Source organism: Polypterus senegalus, chromosome 12 (genome assembly GCF_016835505.1).
Source record: "Polypterus senegalus isolate Bchr_013 chromosome 12, ASM1683550v1, whole genome shotgun sequence".
Lineage (NCBI taxonomy): Eukaryota > Metazoa > Chordata > Cladistia > Polypteriformes > Polypteridae > Polypterus > Polypterus senegalus.
This window is the reverse complement of record NC_053165.1, coordinates 12,365,680-12,387,276: the sequence shown is the minus strand read 5'-3', so window position 1 is coordinate 12,387,276 and position 21,597 is coordinate 12,365,680. Positions and strand designations below refer to the sequence as shown.

At 40.9% G+C, this 21,597-nt stretch overlaps 1 protein-coding gene across 1 annotated transcript in view; it reads right to left on the bottom strand.

Moving 5' to 3' along the window:
- crbn (cereblon) overlaps window positions 1-19,347 on the bottom strand; it is a 50,647-nt gene extending 31,300 nt beyond the window's left edge. The window contains exons 1-2 of the mRNA XM_039770757.1: window positions 19,227-19,347; window positions 7,201-7,310 (exon numbers count right to left, since the gene is read on the bottom strand). Coding sequence (XP_039626691.1) covers window positions 7,201-7,310; window positions 19,227-19,296 — 180 coding nt within the window. The 5' untranslated portion in view covers window positions 19,297-19,347. The remainder of the gene's footprint in view (window positions 1-7,200; window positions 7,311-19,226) is intronic.
- Between the last annotated feature and the right edge of the window lie 2,250 nt (window positions 19,348-21,597).

The following is a 21,597-nucleotide window of genomic DNA, read 5'->3' as shown; positions in this document are numbered from 1 at the left end:
AAGGGATTTAGATGGGACTCGAACCACGATACTGCTGACTTGCAGTCAAACAAGATACTAGCTGCGTTGGTCTGTGGACTAGCACTAAGATCATTCTTTCTGGCTATTAAACACAAAACACCCTTGCAATTTTCTCTGGTGTTTTTAAGAATTAAACTTTTAATTGACATTTTATTTTGCTGGGCCTAAGGGTCATGAGAGTGATCCAATAATGAAAACAGCCTTTTCTAGGTTGTCGGCAAATAGCTGAGAAGTTCTTGTCAGACATTCAGTGACATGTAACATTGCGCACACACGCACGCACACACACACGGTGAGCTAAAAAGGAGTACCACATTTCCAACACTTATTCTACAAAAACGCTACACAAGAAAGTCTATGCAAAATAGATTTTTTTCACTGTTTTTTAAAAATGATGTCTTCAAGGTGGTGACCATCATTAGTGATACACTCTGCAAAATGATTTCTGAACTCTGGCATTACTCGTTCGGCCATTTCAGGGGGAATAGTGACAGTTTCTTGGGGAATATGTTTTGAGGTTGGTGTGTGAATACCTTTGACTTGAGATAGCCCCACAAGAAGAAATCACATGGAGCGAGATCAGGCGAACATGAAGGCCACCCAACATTGAGGCGCAGGAAGATCACCTGCCTTGGAAACATCTCCCGCAAAACTTGAATGGAGCTGTTGTTCCATGCTGTTGAAACCAGGTATCCACCACATACCTTTCTTCCAGCTGGGTCCAGAAAATGTTCTTTAGCATTTCAATATAATGTTCTGAAGTGACGGTGACTGTTGCTCCCCCCTTCTCAAACAAGTAAGGGCTTATAATGCCAAATTCTATAACGGCGTACCAAACTGTAACACGCTCACTGTGCAAGGGTCTTTGATGAAGTTCACAAGGGTTTGTTTCAGCCCAATAGATAGATAGATAGATACATACTTTATTAATCCCAAGGTGAAAGTTTTGCTTTTTTACGTAACCATTCAAATGGAAATGTGCCTCGTCGCTGCGTGTGACAATGGAATCTCGATGAAAGCTTTGCAGAATGTTCACACACAACTCTCTACGGCTCTCCCAGTCTTTCTCAGTGAGTTCCTGCACTGCCATCATTTTGTATGGATGGAAATTAAGGTCCTCACGCAAAATCCTCCTCAAAGACATGTTGGAGATGCTTAAGGCAGATGCGCACTGAACGTCTAGGAGACTGCAAAATTGATGCCCTTACAGCTTGGATGTTTTCAGGCGTTTGTACAGTCCGAGGAAGGCCTGGAGATTTTCTGTTCAATGTTGTACCCGTCTGTCTAAATTTAGCCACCTACTGAAGAATTGTTTTCCGATTTGGGACACCACCATTAGGAGGAATGCTGAAGTGCGTTCGGAAGGTACGTTGCGTAGTGATGATGGATTCGTTATTTTTGAAGAACGCTTCAACAGCAAAAGAATGGTGCGCACTGGACAAAGGCATGTGGCCGACTGAAAACTACAAGGCATGACCTATTAAAGGATCCCCACCCCAACCCACTCAGCTGCCAGTACCTTGTGCAATGACCTTGAGAAATGGGGTACTTCATTTAGGCTCACCCTGTATAAATATAAATATATGTCACACTATATACTGTATATATGTATTGTAACAAAGGCGCTATATAGGCGCCTGACCCGGCACAGATGGACACAGAGGCACGTATAATAAACACAAAGCCTTTATATTTCTTCGGCTGTGGGACACGTCTTCCCCGTGCCACACAGCCCAAACACAGTCCCCAAAACACAAGCACCAAAACAGTTCTTTTCCTTCCATCCTTTACCACCACTCCTCCTCAAGCTTCGTCTCCTTCCTCCCAACTCTGGCTCCTCGAGTGGTGGTGGCAGGGCCCTTTTATAGCCCACCCGGAAGCGTTCCAGGCGATTAACCACCTGGTCCTAATTGCACTTCCGGGTGGGGCTGAAGACTCGTCCAGCCGGGCTGTGGGAAGCAGACAGCCCCCGCTAGCAGCCAAACCGGGCCCCAACCAAGCTGTGGAGGACTCCATCTCCCATGGAGTCCTGGGGGCGGTTGAGGAATCACCGTCGGCCAGGGAGGCTGCCACCAAGCGTCCCAGGCGAGGTATTGGACTGCCCATGGCGGCTCCCCTGGAACATAAGCAGCAGGGGCGTTCCTGACGGGCATGGGACCCGGCTGTCCTTCACAGTATACAGTTCTTTCCTTACATCATCCTAATAAAAGAACATTTCTTCATCTTCTACTTCTACCTGCAATGCTAAAAATGGACTGATGAATTATTTTTTGCATTTATTGCTGCAGCTGTTAATAAGCTCAAGGTTTTTGTGACATTGCTTTAACTTTCTGTGATGTATCTCCTATTTTCCGTTGGTTCCATAGTTATGCCTCTAACATGTATCCTAAAAAGTAAGCAATAAATCATATACTGCAAGATTCCCAAACGGTACGGTCGTTGTAAAATATGGGGTAAGATAAACCTCAGCAGCTGTTAACTCGATTTATACTTTTCATTTTCAATAAAGGGAGTAATTCAGGTTATGCATGGATATGACAAAGGATTTTAGGAACCAAACAAGCCACAACGCCTTCTGCCATAAACCACAGCAAACACAAAATTGGCTCTTTTTTTTTTTCCTTCTGATCCACCTCAAGCTGTTTAATTTGAATGAAACACAAAACCAATTAAACAGCTTAAAGCAAAAATAATGCGTTCCCCAAGTAATGAGTGAACAAGCAACATCTCATAAAGCACTGGTTTGTCAAAAGAAAGCATAGTTCTAAGCAAAGGGCATTATATCTATATCCTGTTACTTGTGAGAAACAATTGCCATTTTGACCTACTACCATGTTAAATAAGGCAATGTTTAAGCAGGACAAAATATTTTTGTTAGATTTGAATTCATTTTGTAAAGTGTATATGCTTAAAAAATATATTCACTACTAATATATTCTCTCTTTTACAGATAGTGCGTTTCTGATTATGATTATGAAGCCCTACTGTGTTATATATTGGTACAGTGGTACACAAATCACAGAGGATGAAAACAGTGGAGCCAAAGCTGACAAGATGCTGTCCCTTATCTCGCTCTGGAGAGACAGCACCACAAAAGATAAACAAGATGGAGAAAGCAAACTTTTTGCGAAATCCATGATAAAACTCTGGTAAATCCAAATAGCTTAACTAGCTTTCTTTATGTCACCATCACCTCATTTCCACAGAGCTGCACATTCTTTCAACTGAAATGGTGCCTTGCAAAATAAGCCAGAATGATTAAAAAATATTTAGCCCTGATCTGAGACAGAAAGACATTTTTATTAGCAAAAATGATAAAAAGTGAGCAGAAAGGAGTGATAAAAACTACTTTCTCTCTTTTTCATGGCCTATATCTTGCCTTTTCTAGCACTGCTTGAACTTGCTACTCTGTCTATTACTTACTCTTATCCTTTAAAAAGGATCAAGTAACCCTTATAACTCCTGCAAATTATTTCTTTACTCAAAACAAAAATCTCTATATATAATCTTCATTTGGATCTTGATCTTTGTTTGTCCATGAATGCATTAGAAGAAGCACTAGATGGCAGTAGAGAGACAGCTAAAACATAGGCATTGCATTAAGAATCTCCTCCAGGCTTATACTACTGAAGAGTGTAGTACGCCAGTCACACCTCAAAACACAGACATTCAAACTAAACAAATTGTTGTGCTTTAAATTAACTAAAGAGATCTTCATTTAGATCTTGATCTTTGTTTGTCCAAAGAAATTCCACACATGCGTAGACCACCTTCCAGTTTAGTACGTTGTTGTTACTCACGGATGTCAACAATGTGCCGGAATAACAAAAGGGGTGATAGACAGTGTTACGCTGGTTAGCTCCTGAGGCCTGGTTAGAGAATGAGATTGCTGAAGTTAAAAGGTACGTGCCGACGTAACATATGAATGAAAGAAAGACAGTCGGTAAAATGAATGACAACGTAACAGCACGGTCCGGAAATGATCATTGTTACGTTGTAGCCAGCGAGTGCTGCACGTCTCACAGTTGTACCGTGGCTTGCTCACATGTCAGTGAAGTGATCTCTATGTATGCTTTAAAGATCCTGGATACCTATGTGTCCCCCTTTTATAACCATTGCTCCGTGTATATTGCCTTACTCTTTGGATTGCCACAAAGCAACCTGCGAGATTGGAGAAAGGTTGAGAAGAGATCGTGAGAGGAAACGACAGCGTCGTGAAAACGAGACGGACTGTGAACGGACAGAAGCTGAAATGCTCCTACACCACCACATAATTACGATTCGGAAAGTGATTCCGAGTATACCGTTCCTATCGAATCAATATCCAAGGGTTTTCTTTTGTAATTTGTTTCCCTTATAAAAAATCATAATGCTGTGCGACGAAGGGCCCAGTTCAAGACTGGCAGCCGTGTTTAAACAGAGAGCCCTTCACAGACAACTTTAACACGCGCAACGTAGTTGGGTGCACATGGCTAGTTAGTATATAAAATTGGAAATGCAAGAATTGTATGAATAAAAAGACATTCTGATCCTGGCCCCAAATAAGTATATATAAGTATATAACACACAAAATAAACTGCCTAAGTGAATGAAAAAAGACATGACTAAAGCATACCACTAAAAAGATTTACACTCTACAGGAAAATAAATTAAAAAAACTTATTTAAAAGGTAGTGGATTACCAGAAACTGGAACTAGAAATCAAAAAAGGATCCAAAAGTTTAAAGATAGAGACCGAAAAACAATTACAATGGAAGCCAAAATAAACACAGTAAATGAGAATTTAAAAAGATTCAGCAATGCAGAAGGAAAAATCATTGAACACAATGAGGAAATAGGCAATATATTAATGTTATCAAAAAAGAAAAGAAAAAATTAAATAGAATGCCTCAGAAAAAAATAGAAAAGGCAGATGAGCTCCAATGGGCCTCATAAAATGTTAAAGAAACACGCTATTTATAAACTTTATTATGAATATTTCAGCAAAAAGTGGGAGAAGTACCTGATGATTGGAAAGTTGCAAGTATGACTCTAATGCAAAAGAAAATAAACAGCAAAATATTTAAAGAATAAGGCTTACTTCATTAAAGAAGGTTTAATGAGAAATAAATGACAAGACTATTTGTAAACAACCAGGGTGGGTTTAATGAGAGGAGCATTCTGTCAAACCAATCTCCAAACTTTTAAAACGTTTCTGAACAGTTAAATCGGCAAACCACACAGAATTATAAACACTGACTTTTGGAAAGAATTTGATAGAGTTCCAGAGTTTAGGAGCTTGAAGCCAATGGCATCATGGGAATGTATGAAACAGGACATAAAATTTGTTAAAAAGATTGACACAAAAGTAAAAAGAGATGTGTCATGTGGCATAGGGTTGTCATTATAGCTCCTCAGTGATTTGTCATAGAAATATTACTCATTGTCAAATATATTAAAGACATAAATTCTAAGATAGGGAGCAAACTTGTGAAATATGTAGGGGCAAATGGGGCTAGAAAGGAACTCTGGAAGCCTCTGAGCTTAGGGGAGGACAAGACGTCCTCAGATCCAAGAGAAACCTAGTGAGGCAACCTGAACAACCAAGCTACAGACATCACATCTGGGTGGTAATATAAAAGAAGTGCAATTGGCAGAATGGAGGCAGTTCACTTCTGCTTTGGCAGAGAAAGGGCACATGCTACAGGAAAAAGGCCCTAATCCTGGAACGTGGAAACAGAGAGCTACGTTCATATCATAAGAGGCTAATACTGTATGTACTGACTGCTTAGTTAGCATGGTATTTGAGAGCCAAAGGCTTTATTCAAATACTGTAGCTGATTTGAGCGCTTTAGAATCCTAAGTTTGTGGAATCAATAAGGTGTCAGTCATGAAAAGAGATCATATCTAATGTGAGGTCTCAACTTCTGAAACTGTCCCCCTGGCCATCGTAGATAACACCATAATTGGAAGCATAGCTAATACTTGTAGCAGTGCTACTATGAGTTAGAACTGCATCTCCCAGCAGTCACTGCAGGGCCTGTTGGGGTCAAAGGTGGTCAGAAGGGTTTAAAAGGAGAGCAAAGGAAAAAAAAAGTGTTTTTTGTTGTTGAATTTTTGCGTGTCGTTTACCTGTTGGACTGCCTTCGGTTAATCGAGCCATATGTAGTCGCAGTGTCCTGGATTGTATTCATTGTTGGAGTCTGGATCGTCTGTCTACCTATGTGTTGAGGACTGATTGTGGATTCATGGCTTTTCCGCAAGTATTGGAGCGATCCTGAACCATCCATCTGTCTTCACCCTTACAGTGTCTACCGGTAGGACTGTTGTTTTCATTCTCTTTCAACATACAGATCCCTGGACTTACTCGCGTCATCTATCATTACATCCGGTGCGTTATTCCATGAACTTTGCTGTGTGGAGTTGTTCGTGTTTATATGTTTAATGTATTATCGCCGTAGGGGTACAGGGGTGGTATTATTGTTTTCATTTATATAATTTAATTTCATTATATTCTTTAAACATTCCTGTTAGTTCCCAGTGTGCTGTATTTTGTCTCTGTTCGTGAGTGTGTGCTGGTCGAGGCAAGGATGGGAACGTCCCTGGGATACACTACAAAAATAAATAAATCACCGTCATATTGGATGGTGTAAATCTTAGTGGGACCGGACTGCTACATACTGATGAAGCAGCAGAAACAACTCAAAACACTGAGAACTCAGAAAATACTTGGGAAAAATGTAGTTAAAAATAAAGAGGTGCAAAGTATTACACACAGGAAAAGGTAACACTAACTAAATAGAACAAAGCTAATCAACAGCAATTAGGGGTTTGTGGTAATGAATCCTTCACTCAATGGGCATGAGCAATTAAAAAGGCCAATACAATCTCATACTACATTGTAAAATATGCTGAATATTAATCAAGAGATTTTGTGTGGACTACTGTGAATATTTCTGGCCAAGGTTCTACAGAAAAGCCATAAGATGCTTTTCAATTAATACCATAAACCAGAATGAGGTCTTATAAAACAAACGGCGTAAATAAATGAAAGTTTTTTTCTCTCTGAAATTCATATTTAAAAAATGTTCATTTGTTGTCATGGCTAAAGAAATATTGTTGTATTTGGAACATTTGTGAGTCAAATGGAGCAAAACTAAAGCAAGCTATGTTCTTTAAATAAAAGCAGGCAGTACTCACTACATGTGATGTTGGCAGACTGGTGTCAAAGTTAATGATGTTTGGTTTTTCCGTGTCTTCTGCATCATTTTCTTCAGACTCCATCTCATCATCATCATCCTCATCATTTTCTAAAAATGCAAAATGATAAAAGAAAAAAAAAATTAAATGCTATGATGACATGGACAGAAAAAAACAATTAAAGAAAGATGCCCAAACTAAATGCCACAGCCATTTTTTGAGTACTGTACGAGTCTCACTTTAGAATAAAATGGAGAGAGAAAAACACTTGAACTGTACTACATTACGCATCACGTTACATACTGACAGAAACAATATAACACGCTTGTCAAACTTAAGCTTAGGGGGGCCACCGCACAACAATCAGTCTTTTTGGATTGAGGGGGTTTGAGATGGGGATATTTCAATGTGTTTATCAAGTGGCAAATCTCACACTGAGGTGAACTTTTTTGCATAATTCGACTTAAATGATTTTTAATAACTGGATTTGAACCATAGAATGCATCCATATTCACCAAAGTGTTGCTTTTTAAAATACTGCAACTGCATAGACTATCAGACAAACCCAGAACAAAAAAGTATCAAATTGCACCTTTTTAATTTCTGTCCATCCATCATCCAACCCGCTATAGCCTAACTACAGGGTCACAGGGGTCTACTGGAGCCAATCCCAGGCAACACAGGGCGCAAGGCAGGAATCAAACCCTGGGCAGGGCGCCAGCCCACCACAGCCTTTTTAAGTTTATTAAGCAAAACACACAAGAGAGGAATGATCTTACAGAGAACAGAAATATAGCAAGTGAACAGAAAACAAACCCTATCTGCCACACACAGCCTGATTAAACAGGGTCTGCAGGCTAACTGTAAAGCAGCATTGCCTATTGATCTCTCTATTTTATTAAAAAAGTTTTCTGTCATGTCCACCTTACACAGCCTTGACCACTCCCCTCCACAGCACTCGTCCAATCATTGCTCCTACTGCGCACATCCTTTCTCCGTCGCACCCCATGACACTTCAACGCAGTCAGTTACAATGGCAAGGCAGAAAAGCAAATAATCTATTCAAGAACATCAAATTTTAGATCACGATAAAAATTATAATGAATGTCGAAAAAAAAGAAAATGAACAAAAAGGAGCTGCATAGAATAAAAATCAAGAACAAAGAGAATCACTCAATGTTAATAATAATAATAATACATGTTATTTATACAAGGTGTCTTTCTGAGAATTCAAGAACACCGAACAAACAATAAATAAATAAATAAAAACACATTATAAACAACTTAAAACATCAGAAAAAAACAGAAGATATAAAAATTAAAACCAAACAAAGCTACTGTAATCATAAAGAAAAAGCCATTTTAAACAGATGCGTTTTAAGTTTACATTTAAAGGTTGAAAATGATTCGATATTTCTGAGTCAGTACGTAATGAATTCCAGAGCTTGGGAGCAGAACAGCTGAACGCTCCGCTCCCCATGGAGGTTAGACGGGCAAGAGGGACGGTCAGGAGGATGGAGGAAGAGGATCTAAGATTATATAATTAAATATTATATTAATATAATAATGCTATTAATATATAGATATTAGATTCTTTAAAACTTCAACTTGAGTAGTTTTCTCTTTGGCACTTACTTAAACAAGTACTCCACCCAAAAAATAATATTTTTTTCTTCATGTGTTACTTACCTCATGTAGTTAGTATTGATGGGCAAGAAAATTTTAGAATCTCAAGCTATCATGCAAAATGGACAGAGAAACATTTATGATAAAACAGAACCCTTTAGTGACCAAATAATGATAATAATTCTTTCCATTTATATAGTGCTTTTCTCATGACTCAAAGTACTTTTCCAGGGGGGAGCCACTTTATCCACCACTAATGTGTAGCACCCACCTGGATGATGTGACGGTAGCCATTTCTGCACCAATTAGAGACAGGCGATGATTTGGGGGCTAGAATGACCAGGCCATGGTGGGCAATTAAGTCAAGACATCGGGATACACCCTACTCTTTATGAAGGATCCCTAGGGTTCTTTAATGACCATTTAAGAGTCAGGCCCTCGGTTTTACATTTCTTCTGAAGGACAAAGTCATTTTTACAGCATAGTGTCCATCATCACTTCACTGGGGCATTGGGGTTCACATTTAAGACCACAGGCTAAGCACCCCCTGCTGGCCACACCAACACCTCTTCCAGCAGCTTTCTGAGCTTTTCCTGGCTAGTGTCCCATCCAAGTATTGGCCGGGCCTGAACATGCTTAGCTTCTGGTGGATGACCTCTTCTGAAGTGAATCTGGCATCATGTGGCTTCATATGCATATACAATGCTGTACAACGGTGTAATGGAAGGATTTTTCTCTGTAAAAATAAAGGTGAAATAAAGAGAGCAGATGGGCGTTGGTCGCTTCAGCACAGAATCAGCTATAGAAACTAATGTTTTGGGAAAAACAGCCGGGAATGTTCTAAAGATACAGCCAAGTTGTTTTTCACTTCAAGAGGCTTTTTTCACATGTAAGCATATTACTGTGTCTTCTGGTATCAGGCACTAGTCTCAAGGCCGAGTAGAAGAAAAACATAGCGCCGTGTCCCGTGGAAGGAGGGGGTAGGCTGAAATTGATCACTTCTGCATACACTGCTTCCACGTAGGCCGCTTTGGGCAAGGACACCTAATTAGTATATAAGGGAAGGTTCCGCCCTCAGTTTCTTTGGATGCTCAACGTGGGGAAAGGCACACCGCCCGGTATCTGATAAAAGGCACACGGGGTTGATCCTCTGACGAGACTGACATGCGGGCTCCCTCAGTCTACTGGTCTAGGATGATGGCTCTGGGTCTTTTGATGTATGTTACTGTATGTATGTATGTTATTGTAAGTATAAGTTTGTCTCTTTAAGCATATATATTTATTTCTATAACCCATTCATATGTATTTATATGTTATAATTGAATAAGTACATTTTATTTAAGTATCGGACCTCTTCTCTCTGATTTTTGCCTACTTATGTTTTAATCCCTTGAACCATTTTCCCAAATCAAAACAAACGGCAAATGATTTAACAAAGTCAATGAAAAAATCACATTACTCATCTCGCGTAATGTACATGTCAGTTATCCAGTTGTAGGCTCAAAACATGTAAAATACATGCATTTGTGCTAAAACATTATGGAATAATCAGTGTTGGTCATAAATAAAACACTAAAGCCTTGTGGGATTAAACTGAAATCAGGACTCTTGCCCAATGAAAGGTTAACTCTACTTTTATTCAAGTATGACTGTTGCCTCCAGGGTACTTTTCAAGTTTACAGCCCAGAGCCCTGCCACTCGTCCACACTGGCTCGCTCTCCACAATGTCTCTTTGTCCTTAGCCACTTCAGCCTCTGACAAAATCCTGGCAGCTGGGCCACATGAAAAACTGTTAGTTTAAAACAGACCCATAAACTGTTACAAAAACCAGTTATTTGCCACAAATCAGCAGAGGTGTTACTTATAATCAAAGGTAAGAAAAACAAGTCAGTCGATGATTTCCTCTTTTAAAAGAACCATTTAGGTAGAAAGTGCTTACTTAACAAGTATACACAGGACAGGACACACAAAGCTCTGTAAATAAGACATTCTGCCATAGGCTTGTTTCCAAATATCTCCGGGAAAGCAAAACACACCACTGCAGGGTTGATTTAGAACCACCTGGGAAGAGCAGAAAGCAGTCAAGAAGAAGAAGAAGGAGTCAATTAAGGCAGAAAAAGAAAGAAAAACAGTCTCCTAATGACTGATTGCTTTTAGGGAAAACGTAGAGCCTGCCACCCACCCATGACCACAGTTAAACACCCCCGCTCTAAGCGTTTGCACAAACGGCAAAACCACAAATTAGAGCTCAGTGGTTTACATTCAATAATGCAGGGGCAAACAAGACAAGCCTCCACCGTAGGCCCCTGCAGTTAATCACTTGGCAAAACTGTTTTCTCTTTTCAGGAGAGTTTTCAACACGCTTAAGCACCATTACGTTCATCTACCTCCAGTGTTTTAACCCTGAAAATACTGACAGCACTCCTGGCAGTAGAATGCCATGCGGTTAACATTCCTGCATATCAAAACATGGCTTGGGTAAACAAAACTAAACCACTTAATCCAGTTCAGGGTCACAGGGGATTGGAGCCAACTCTGGTAGCATCTGGCGGAACTGAAGAAAGGGGCAACAAGCCACTTCAGGGCCCATTCACATGGGGCCAATTTAGAATTGCCATTTAACGTAAAACATACGTACTATGGGATGTGTCACGAAAACTGACGTGGACACAGAAAGAATGTGAAAACAACATCTAAGGGAGGGAGTTGAATTCAGGAAGATGGAGCCTTGCGCCAGCAGCACTAAACAATGAACCATCCAACTGCCAAATGTCAGTCAGTCAGTCATTGTCCAACCTGCTATATCCTAATATAGGGTCATGGGGGTCTACTGGATCCAATCCCAGCCAGTACAGGGCGCAAGGCAGGAACAAACCCGGGAAGGGCACACACACCAAGCACACACTAGGGACAATTTAAGATCGCCAATGCACCTAACCTGCATGTCTTTGGACTGTGGGAGGAAACCCACGCAGACACGGGGAGAACATGCAAACTCCACACAGGGAGGACCCGGGAAGCGAACCCAGGTCTCCTTACTATGAGGCAGCAGCGCTACCACTGCGCCACCGTACTGCCCACTGCTAAATGTAAGTGCATCAATTTGATATCACACATATACACATTTTCCTTTATTCACCACTAACTATCAAAAGTAGAAGTATGGCAGCTGTCATAAACCAAATTATAGACTGGACAGTATGGTCTCCAAGAAACTGAAGGTGTTATAGACTGCATGTTATGGATCTGAGCCTCAATCTCAGTTGTTTGCTCCTAGCCAAGTTCCTTAAGACACCACCGATATATCACACGGTTGTGGCGAGCCCCCTCTTCTACGCGGTGGTGTGCTGGGGAGGCAGCATAAAGTAGAGGGACACCTCATGCCTGGACAAACTGGTGAGGAAGGCAGGCTCTATTGCAGGCACGGAGCAGGACAGTCTGACATCTGTGGCAGAGCGACGGGCACTGAGCAGGCTCCTGTCAATCATGGAGAATCCACTGAACAGGATCATCTCAGACAGAGGAGCAGCTTCAGCGACAGACTGCTGTCACAGTCCTGCTCCACTGACAGACTGAGGAGACCCCACACTATGCGACTCTTCAATTCCACCCGGGAAGGTAAACGTTAACATTATACAATTATTGTCTGTTTTACCTGCATTGTTATCACTCTTTAATTTAATATTGTTTTTTATCAGTATGCTGCTGCTGGAGTGTGAGAATTTCCCCTTGGGATTAAAACATTATCTATCTATTTATTTATCTATTAGCTGCAAAATGACTTGGTGTGACTTTAGGAGGGTAAAGCTGCTATTATACAACAGGAATCAATACAACACTGGCTTATAGACTTCAATATATTTAGAAAACTTTGCAGATAATTCTAAAATTGGAACAATGGTGGAGAGTGAGAAGGCAGCAAAAACAATTTAAAAAAAAAAACACTTTGGACAAGTTTCAGAATTGGGCAAACACTTGGAAAATGCAGTTTAATGTAATAAAGTGCAACACAGGGGCAAAAGGGACGTCAATTATAAATACCTGATGGTAGACACTGCCCTACAGGAAGCAATCTGTTTATTATAAAAAAAATCTTGGGAGGGAGAATAGGGAGACAAGACGTGATCTTCTCAGAAGACAATTTGACATTCCGCGAGAGACACTTTTAACGTCACGCGAGACAGGGCAGTGAGACAACATGTAAAACAAGTTCACGGACATCTAACCTAGCAGTTGTTGGAATGCTTTTGGCAGAGGCACTTCGTGTGCTCCCAGCTCTTAAAACAACGACAAGCGACAAGTAGAACAAGCACCTCGCCAGCAGCAGCAAGCCAGCAGATGATCCAACCGCTTCTCCTTAGCGTGTGTTCAGCCACCTCCCTTTCACAACACGAGCAGCGTTATACGTCCTGCGAGAAAGAGATTTAACCACGTCCGGGGCCAGAAATAAAGGACAAATATTATTTTTACAAAAGTTTTAAAGTAAAAGTGAAAAAAATGCATATGTAACAATTCCCATGAAAATAACAATCTCTTTAAATTGTATATCCGGTAAACCAAACCCGGGGGTGGGCGAGCGAAGCGAGCAGGGGGCAGAGCCCCCTAGTATCTGAAACAGATTTAGAGGCTTATGTTGACACAACATTTTCATCATCTAAGCAATTTAGGGAAGCAACTGAAAAGACAAATAAAATGTTGGGTTACATTGTAAAAACTGTTGAATATAAATCAAGGGACAGTATGCTCAGCCTGTGCACCGGGGTGGGCTGCAGCTTTTTGTTCCAACCCAGTTTCTTAATGAGAAGTCATATTTCAATGTTTCATTTTAGTGGTCTCGCGTGTTAAGGTTCCCCACCCTTAATTGCTTATTTCAATCTTAATCAGCTGCATTCCCTGTTTTTAATTCTCCTAATTAGCAATACGATGCAAATGACAAAGGAGCCAGCAGTTCTCCATCGAACTTGTTTCCATTTACACCTGTGTGGATTTATCCTGCACTATCTGGTTTAATAAATCACTTAAGAGAAAAAATGTGACAGAATGAAAAATGATCAACTTTAGGTTTCAAATCATTTGGATGATATCCTTGGAAAGGAAAAATAAGAACCTAACACTGCAGACTAACAAGCTATAAAATGAAATCAGGTCTGTGATTGGCAAGGATTGGGTTTCTAATTAAGCGATTGGGTTGGAACGAAAACCTGCAGCCACTGTGGCCCTCCAGAACCGGTGCTGTCCACCCCTGCTATACACCAATCTGCCACAACATTAAAAGCATTGACAGGTGAAGTGAAAACCATCAATTATCTCATTACAATGGCACCTGTCAAGGGATGGGATATATTAGGCAGAAAGTGAATAGTCACTTCGTGAAGGTAACGTTTAAGCAGCATGAAAAAACATGCGTAAAGGTCTGAGCAACTTTGACAAGGGCCAAATTGTGATGTCTAGATGACTGGGCATCTCCAAAAAGAAAGGTCTTGTGTGGGTGCTTCCTGATATGAACTGCTTAGTACCTACCAAAAGTGGTACAAGAAAGGAGAACCGGTGTTGCGGTCATGGGCACCCAAGGCTCACTGATGCATATGGTGGAGTGAAGGTGGCTAGCCCGTCTGGTTTAATCCCACAGGATAATGTGAACCGCCAACACTGCAAAAAGTATTCAGGAATATTTGGAGGACCATGACAAAGAGTTCAAGGTGCTGACTTAGCCTCCAATGTCCTCAAAAACACTTCCATGCAGCTACCTATAAATCTGGAGTTTGAAGAGAAGAATTAAAATTGTTGCAATGTTTAACCTTATCTCTTTTTTTTATCATTTTAAAGTCAGAACAGAAGCCTGTTATGAATCTAGAAATGCAAGATGTGAAATGGCTGACACCTGCTGGCGGTACGATTAAACTGCAGAGAACAAAGAACTATGGGACTTGTTTAAATTCCCCCATTTTAAAGTAAAGCACTGTATTTTATATAAACCCAAAAAACACAAATACGAAAAGAAAATCCACACGCATATTATAATGATCTGATTCGCCATATAAACAGTATGTAATATGTGAAAGCAGCAAAACAAAGAAAAGAAGCCATCAAATAGCAAGAGGAGGACAAGGTTAAGCACACAAAAAATCTGACAACCGAATCTAGACCATTCAGTCCATCGAGCGTGTTTGTTTAGAGCCGGTTAACTGACTACAAAAAAAAAATTGAAAAATACGAAAGTTATTTAGACCTTTCATTGAATTATCTTTCAAAATGTGTGCATTATGTGGATTTATTTCTGCAAAAGTTGGCATGTGCAGACGATTCTGTTGAATTGGGACTCCTACTTTGCACCCTATGTTACCAAGGCAGGCACCGGCCTCCCGTCACCATGAACTGGATTAAGCAGACTCTGTCAGGCATACTAAAGTTGCGGATTTAGTATGGTGAGCAGAAGATGACTGCATATATCGGACACAGATAAGAAGATGCAATTAAATCTTTCTGCTCCATATGGCTTGTTCTCACCTGGTCAAAGGTGGCAGCACTGCAAGGATGAAGTTTTCTGATTTCTCCAGTGCCTTCAATACCATCCAGCCACCCCTGTTAAGGGGTTGCCTCAAGAGATATACGCAGGTGGATGAACCTATGGTGTTCTGGATTGTGGACTATCTGTCCGGCAGGCTGCAGTCTGTGAGGAATTGTGTCTCGGGTATGGATGTGAGCAACACAAAGACCGCGTCTCCTTTTCTCTTCACTCTTGATACCTCAAGACTATAAATATAACACCAGGACTTGCCACTTGCAGATGATTCTGCACGTAATACACAAACATGAAACATTACAGGTCCTCAATTGGCTTCATTCTTAAACACACACCATATACCAGTGTCATCTGCAGCAGTGAAAAGACGATTCCATAAAACACTAACCCAGTCATCATCAGTCCAGTCATTTACTCATTTTAACCTTCTCTTTTTATTTGCCAGCTTCAGATATGGCTTTTTGTTCGAAACTCTACCTCTTTGGTCAGCATCCCAGAGTCGTCTTGTCTTTGTTGCAGACACCATTGCTGTATTTAAGGAAGAAGCCAACTGAGGACCTGTTAGGCGTTTGCTTCCCAAACTACACACTCCGATGTTCCTATCTTCTTATGCAGATGCCCATCTGGGCCTTCCCCCTTTTATTTCTATCCTGGTTAGATCCAGTTGGCCCTCTTCTCTCAAGACACTATAAAAACCACCTTTGTATGAAATCTTCAGTTTCTTGGCACTCTGTCACATTGAATAACCATCACTGTACAAAAACAAAAACAAAAAAAAAAAAAACAACAGGTGGGCACACTTCTCAAGAAAGTGGTTTAATTTACTTTAAGTCAGTTTTGAACCTATAACTGAACTTTGGGAATGCCAGTACCTTGCCACCCTAGTGAACGGAACAAAAGGTTTCAGGGGTGCTAATACAATTACAAAGGTTTCTCTAATAACCAATTAGTATTTAAACTTGACTAATTAGAGACAGGCAAAGGGAGTTGACTATTAGGACACTGAAGCAATGGCTGCTGGAAATGGGGCTGACTTTGCATGCACATGTGAATAACGGACTATTGTTTGTTTTCACCGGAATGTTTTTAGTTTATTGTTGTGTATTTGTGTCTATTGCTGGATGACTCACAGAATAAGATTTCCACTCTACTGAGTACATATGTCCATAAAGATGAAGCTGAAACAGATTAAAAATCAATCATTTCCAGCACTAATAGCCATTAGCGACACTAGTGATGTTCAAAATGAAAAGAAGACACTATGCTGTAAAATTGTGCTTTGCAATGAGCATCAAGAAAAAAAAAAACAAGATCAGTCACTGGGAAAACGGAACTGATCTGATGCAAGAATCGTTTACTCCTGAGCAATTGTGTATTTGTGTTTCCTCCGGGTGCTTCGGTTGCCTCCCACTGCCCAAAGACATGCATTTTAGGTGCATTGGCAACACTAAACTGGTGGTCCTGGTGTGTGTTCACTCTGCGATGGACTGGCACCCTGCTCAGGGTCTGTTCCTGCCTTGTGCCCTTATGCTGTGCTAGCAGGGTTAGGGCTCCAGCAGCAATGACTCTGGTCGGGAGTAAGCAAGCAAGCTAGAAAATGACATGTCATGTTCAAGAGTGAGCAGCTCCACAATTATTACTACTCTTTATTTGACTGATGCCTTTATCCGAGGCGAATTCCAACACTCGTGGTGCACTTGGTTACATTGGTTTGTTTTTCAAGTTGGAACACGGGCAGGTGAAGTGACTTGTCGATAGCAGGATCTGAACCCACAACCTCCGAGTCTGAAGTTCAAATTAACCGCTACACCACTCTGCCTGCCAACAATATTAAATAGTGGCAGATAAAAAAAAAAAAACTGTAAATATCATACGAAAGAAAAGTATTACCTACCTAGTGCATCTGATACATTTACTTATTTGGCTGACACCTTTATCCACAGTGACTTACAACATTTCTGATACAATTGGTTCCATTTCTTTTGGTTTTTCAATTGGAGCACGGGCAGGTGAAGTGACTTTTCAATAGCAGGGTTTGAGGTCCAAATCCTTAACCACGACACCACCCTGCCTGCCAATAATATTAAATAGTGGCAGATAAATAACAAAAAAAGAAAAACTGTAAATATTATATACAGAAACGTATTACCTACCTAATATTTATTTGTCTGATGCCTTTATCCAAGAGGAGTTACATTACTTATGATACAACTGGTTACAATTCTTTTATCTTTTCAACTGGAGCACAGGCAGATCGAGCAACTTGCTCAGGGTCACACAGGTGTCAGTAGTGGGATTTGAACCCACAACCTCAGGGTTTGAAGTCCAAATCCTTAACCACTACACCACCCTGCTTACCAACAGTATTAAATAGTGATAAATAAAAAAAAAAAAAACTGCAAATATTACATACAGAAAAGTATTAGCTACATAATGCTTCTGATACATTCACTGAATGTAAAGGTGGCTTACAACATTTCTGAGACAAACGGTTACATTTCATTTCTTTTTTCAATTTGGAGCACAGGCTGGTGAAGTGACTTGCTTAGGGTCACAAAGCGTCAGTAGTAGGATTTGAACCCACAACCTCAGAGCCTTAACCACTACACCACACCGCCTGCCTGATACACCCGATTAACGGATTGGCATTTTATATATATATATATATATATATATATATATATTTTATTAATTTTATTGCAATCCATACAAAGCAATCAAGTTTTTACAAAAAGAAAAATTGAGTTAAGAACAGATCGATCCCCACCCCTGAGAGAGAGAGAGCAAGCCAAACGGCGTTAAATTTAAGGCTTGTAAACATACCTAAATTAATAAATTCTCTGTGCTTTATGAACTTATTTTAAAATATTACTGATTAACTGATGGCATTATAACGGTGGCTCATTGTCTTATGAGATTTCCTGGGCAAAGCCGGGTAATAGAACTTCTACCTTTATATGATTACTAGCTGTGCTACCCATCTAAGACGTGCTGAAATCTACATAATCAACATAAACCTCTGTATCAATGTTTGCAGTCCACCATGCACTGCATAGGTCTCTGTTATATGCCGTTTGGTATTGGATTCCTAAAAGAAGTGTTAATGTTTGTGATGCACCATCTGTTGGAATGACAATGCAATGCATTTTGTTACTAGAGATGTTTGTGTTGTGCCGTCTTTTGGAATGATAGACACAACAGGGCGGGCACACAGACACTTACCTTTTTATTAAGGTGGAATAAAATGCTTACTACTGCAGTCATTGAACATTTTTTTTAATATTTATAGAGATGTGCATTGATTTTCTTTTGCATTCTTCTTCTAATGCACAGTCTTGGAGATAGCTCAGCACTTCACTATATATTGTACTGTGTGTGACTGTATGTGACTTGTCAAATTTGATTTGGTAAGGCAGCCGCTTCTGTCACTATTTCTTCTGCAGTGGATGGAAGCACATCAGCACCGCCTAAATCTGACCCTACAGCAGTTGTCGTCCAACGACTTAAATTGCATTTTTTTTTCCTTTTCAAGTACGTAACGAGGCACCCGAATATTCACAGGAAGACATGACGCGCAATAACAGAAACTAAAACTAAACCTCACTGTGCGGAACTTCGGCTCGTTCCAGCCCCTGATATATCTGCCGTACTCCATTCAGCCTGCGACTTTAGCGACACTTGACGATCGAGGTGTCGGCTAATTCTGCAGGGTTTGGCCCGTCTCCTTCAAGACGGTGCGCAGCTTTCTTAAAAAAGTAAAAGCGAACAACACGAACGCGACGACAACATTCTACCCCCGCAAAAGAACGTAAACGATATCACGGGCTTTTACTCTGTCAGGAAATACGGTGTGTAAATCTTTTTATTTTAACTTTACCCGGTAAAAGCTGCAGCTGGTTGCCCATGTTGTTAATATTGTGGTCCTCCCCGCCTTCTTCTTCGGCCATACTCTCTGTTTACATTGAGTGGACACCGACGACTGTGCAAAAACCGGGAGGGAGAGAGAGAACGGCGGAGCAAAGAGTAAGCGAGCGTCGGCGACGAGGGCGGCATCTGCTGGCGAGGAAAGGTAAACGCCTGTGCCCTTGGCTGCGGCGATCATGGCTAAAATGTGCTGTCTTCAAAATTCCCTAAAGAGCGGCTCTTTTCTTTGTGTCCCAATTTGTATCTGTTTATGTGTGGCACAGAGGGTAATGCTGCTATTTCTTAGATGCAGGATCCCACTTTAATTCCCACTTTCTGTTAGATTAATAGGCGACTCTAAATTATTCAAGTGTGATTATGGGCATATACAATCATGGGACCTACATGGCACATCTGGGGAAACATCCGCAGCCAGTGAGACCCCGGCCTTGACAAAACATCAGTCTCCCCGAAACCCTGCCATCAGCCAAAATGAACCTACAGACACATTTATACACTCACTGGGCCAGTTCTTAAGACCACTATGCTAATACTGGGCAGGGCCTCCTTTTGCTCTCAAAACAGCCCTTAGTTCTTCATGGCATGGGTTCCACAAGATACTGGAACAATACATGTTGATGTGATGGCATCACACAATTTCTGCAGATTTGCCAGCTGCACATTCATGCTGTGAATCTCCCATCTCTCCACATCTCAAAAGTGTCCTATTGGATTTAGATCTGGAGACCGAGAGGGCCACTGAAGAAGTTTGAACTTATTGTCATGTTCATAAAACCAGTCTGAGATGGCTTTAGCAATGTGACATGGTGGATTATCCTGCTGGAAGAAGTCATTAGAAGATGGGAAATTGTGACCATGAACAGATGCACATGACCAGCAGCAGTACTCAAGCAGGCCATTACAATGAAGCAATGATTGATTGGTATTAAGGGGCCCAAAGTGTGCAAGAAAAACATTCCCCATGTCATATACTGACTCTACCATCACTGTACCTCAGCAGCAACCGAGATTCATCAGACCAGGCTACGTTTTCCAAGTCTTCAGCAGTTCAAGTTTGGTGACTCTGTGACCACTGCAGCCTCAGCTGGCTGACAGGAATGAAACCCAATGTGGTCGTCTGCTGTTGTAGTCCACCCACTTTAAGGTTTGAATTATTGCACATTCTGCTCCCTTCAGTTTTACTGAGTGCCTATTTGAGTTACTGTAGCCTGTCTGTCAGCTTGAACCAGTCTGGCCATTCTCCTCTAACCTCTTCCATCAACAAGGCATTTCCGTTCACAGAACTGTTACCAGATGTCTTTATGTTTTTCACACCATTCTGAGTAAACTCCAGAGACTGTTGTGAATGAAAAACCCCAGGTGGTCAGCAATTACAGAAATACTCACACCAGCCCCTTTGGCAGCAGCAGTCATGCTATGGTCATAACCACTGAGATCACATGTGTTTCACATTCTGGTGTTTGAACTTGATTGGCTGATTAGATAACTGCATGGAGAAGCAGGTGTGCAAGTATTCAATGAGTGTATATTTCTGCTGTCAGCAGGGTAAAGATAGATAGATAGATAGATAGATAGATAGATAGATAGATAGATAGATAGATAGATAGATAGATAGATAGATAGATGTGAAAGGCACTATATAATAGAGAAGAACTTTATTTGCACTGAGGGGGAAATTTGGCTTTTTACAGAAGTTCATTAAATGATACAAAAAATGTATGTAGATAATAATAAATAAATGAATACATTGTAGCAGAAGGAGGCGCTATCGCTCCCTTGAACCCTCAGGTACCACTCCAAACACCAGGTAAAAGTGTAATAATAATTATTTTTATTACAATAATTACGTGCACCAAGCACCCTCCACTCTACACTATTCATACAATAATCAATAATCACAATAATAAACAATCCTCCACTCCCAGACATGTTGCCCTCCTACCACCCAGCTCAGCTCGCCATCTGGGAGCTCCCACAGTCCTTTTATATTCCCTGACCCGGAAGTGTTCCCAATCCCCAGTCCATGTGATCCTGTATCACTTCTGGGTCAGGTAAAAAGTTCTTTTCTCTAACCCCGGAAGCCCGTCGCTCTTCCTCTGACGAACTTCTGGGTTATAGGGCAAATAAGGCTTCCCAGGCCTCCCTAGAGCGGCTCCTGGTTGCCCCCACGGTATCCAGCAGGGCTGTCCATAAAAACTACAATGTCCATGAGGCTCTGCTGGACTTCGAAGACCTTCCATGCCACTGGGAGAGCTCCCTCTGGCGGCCTGGGGGAATTGGCCGGGATACAAAGCAGGCCATGGACCACAACATACATATACAGG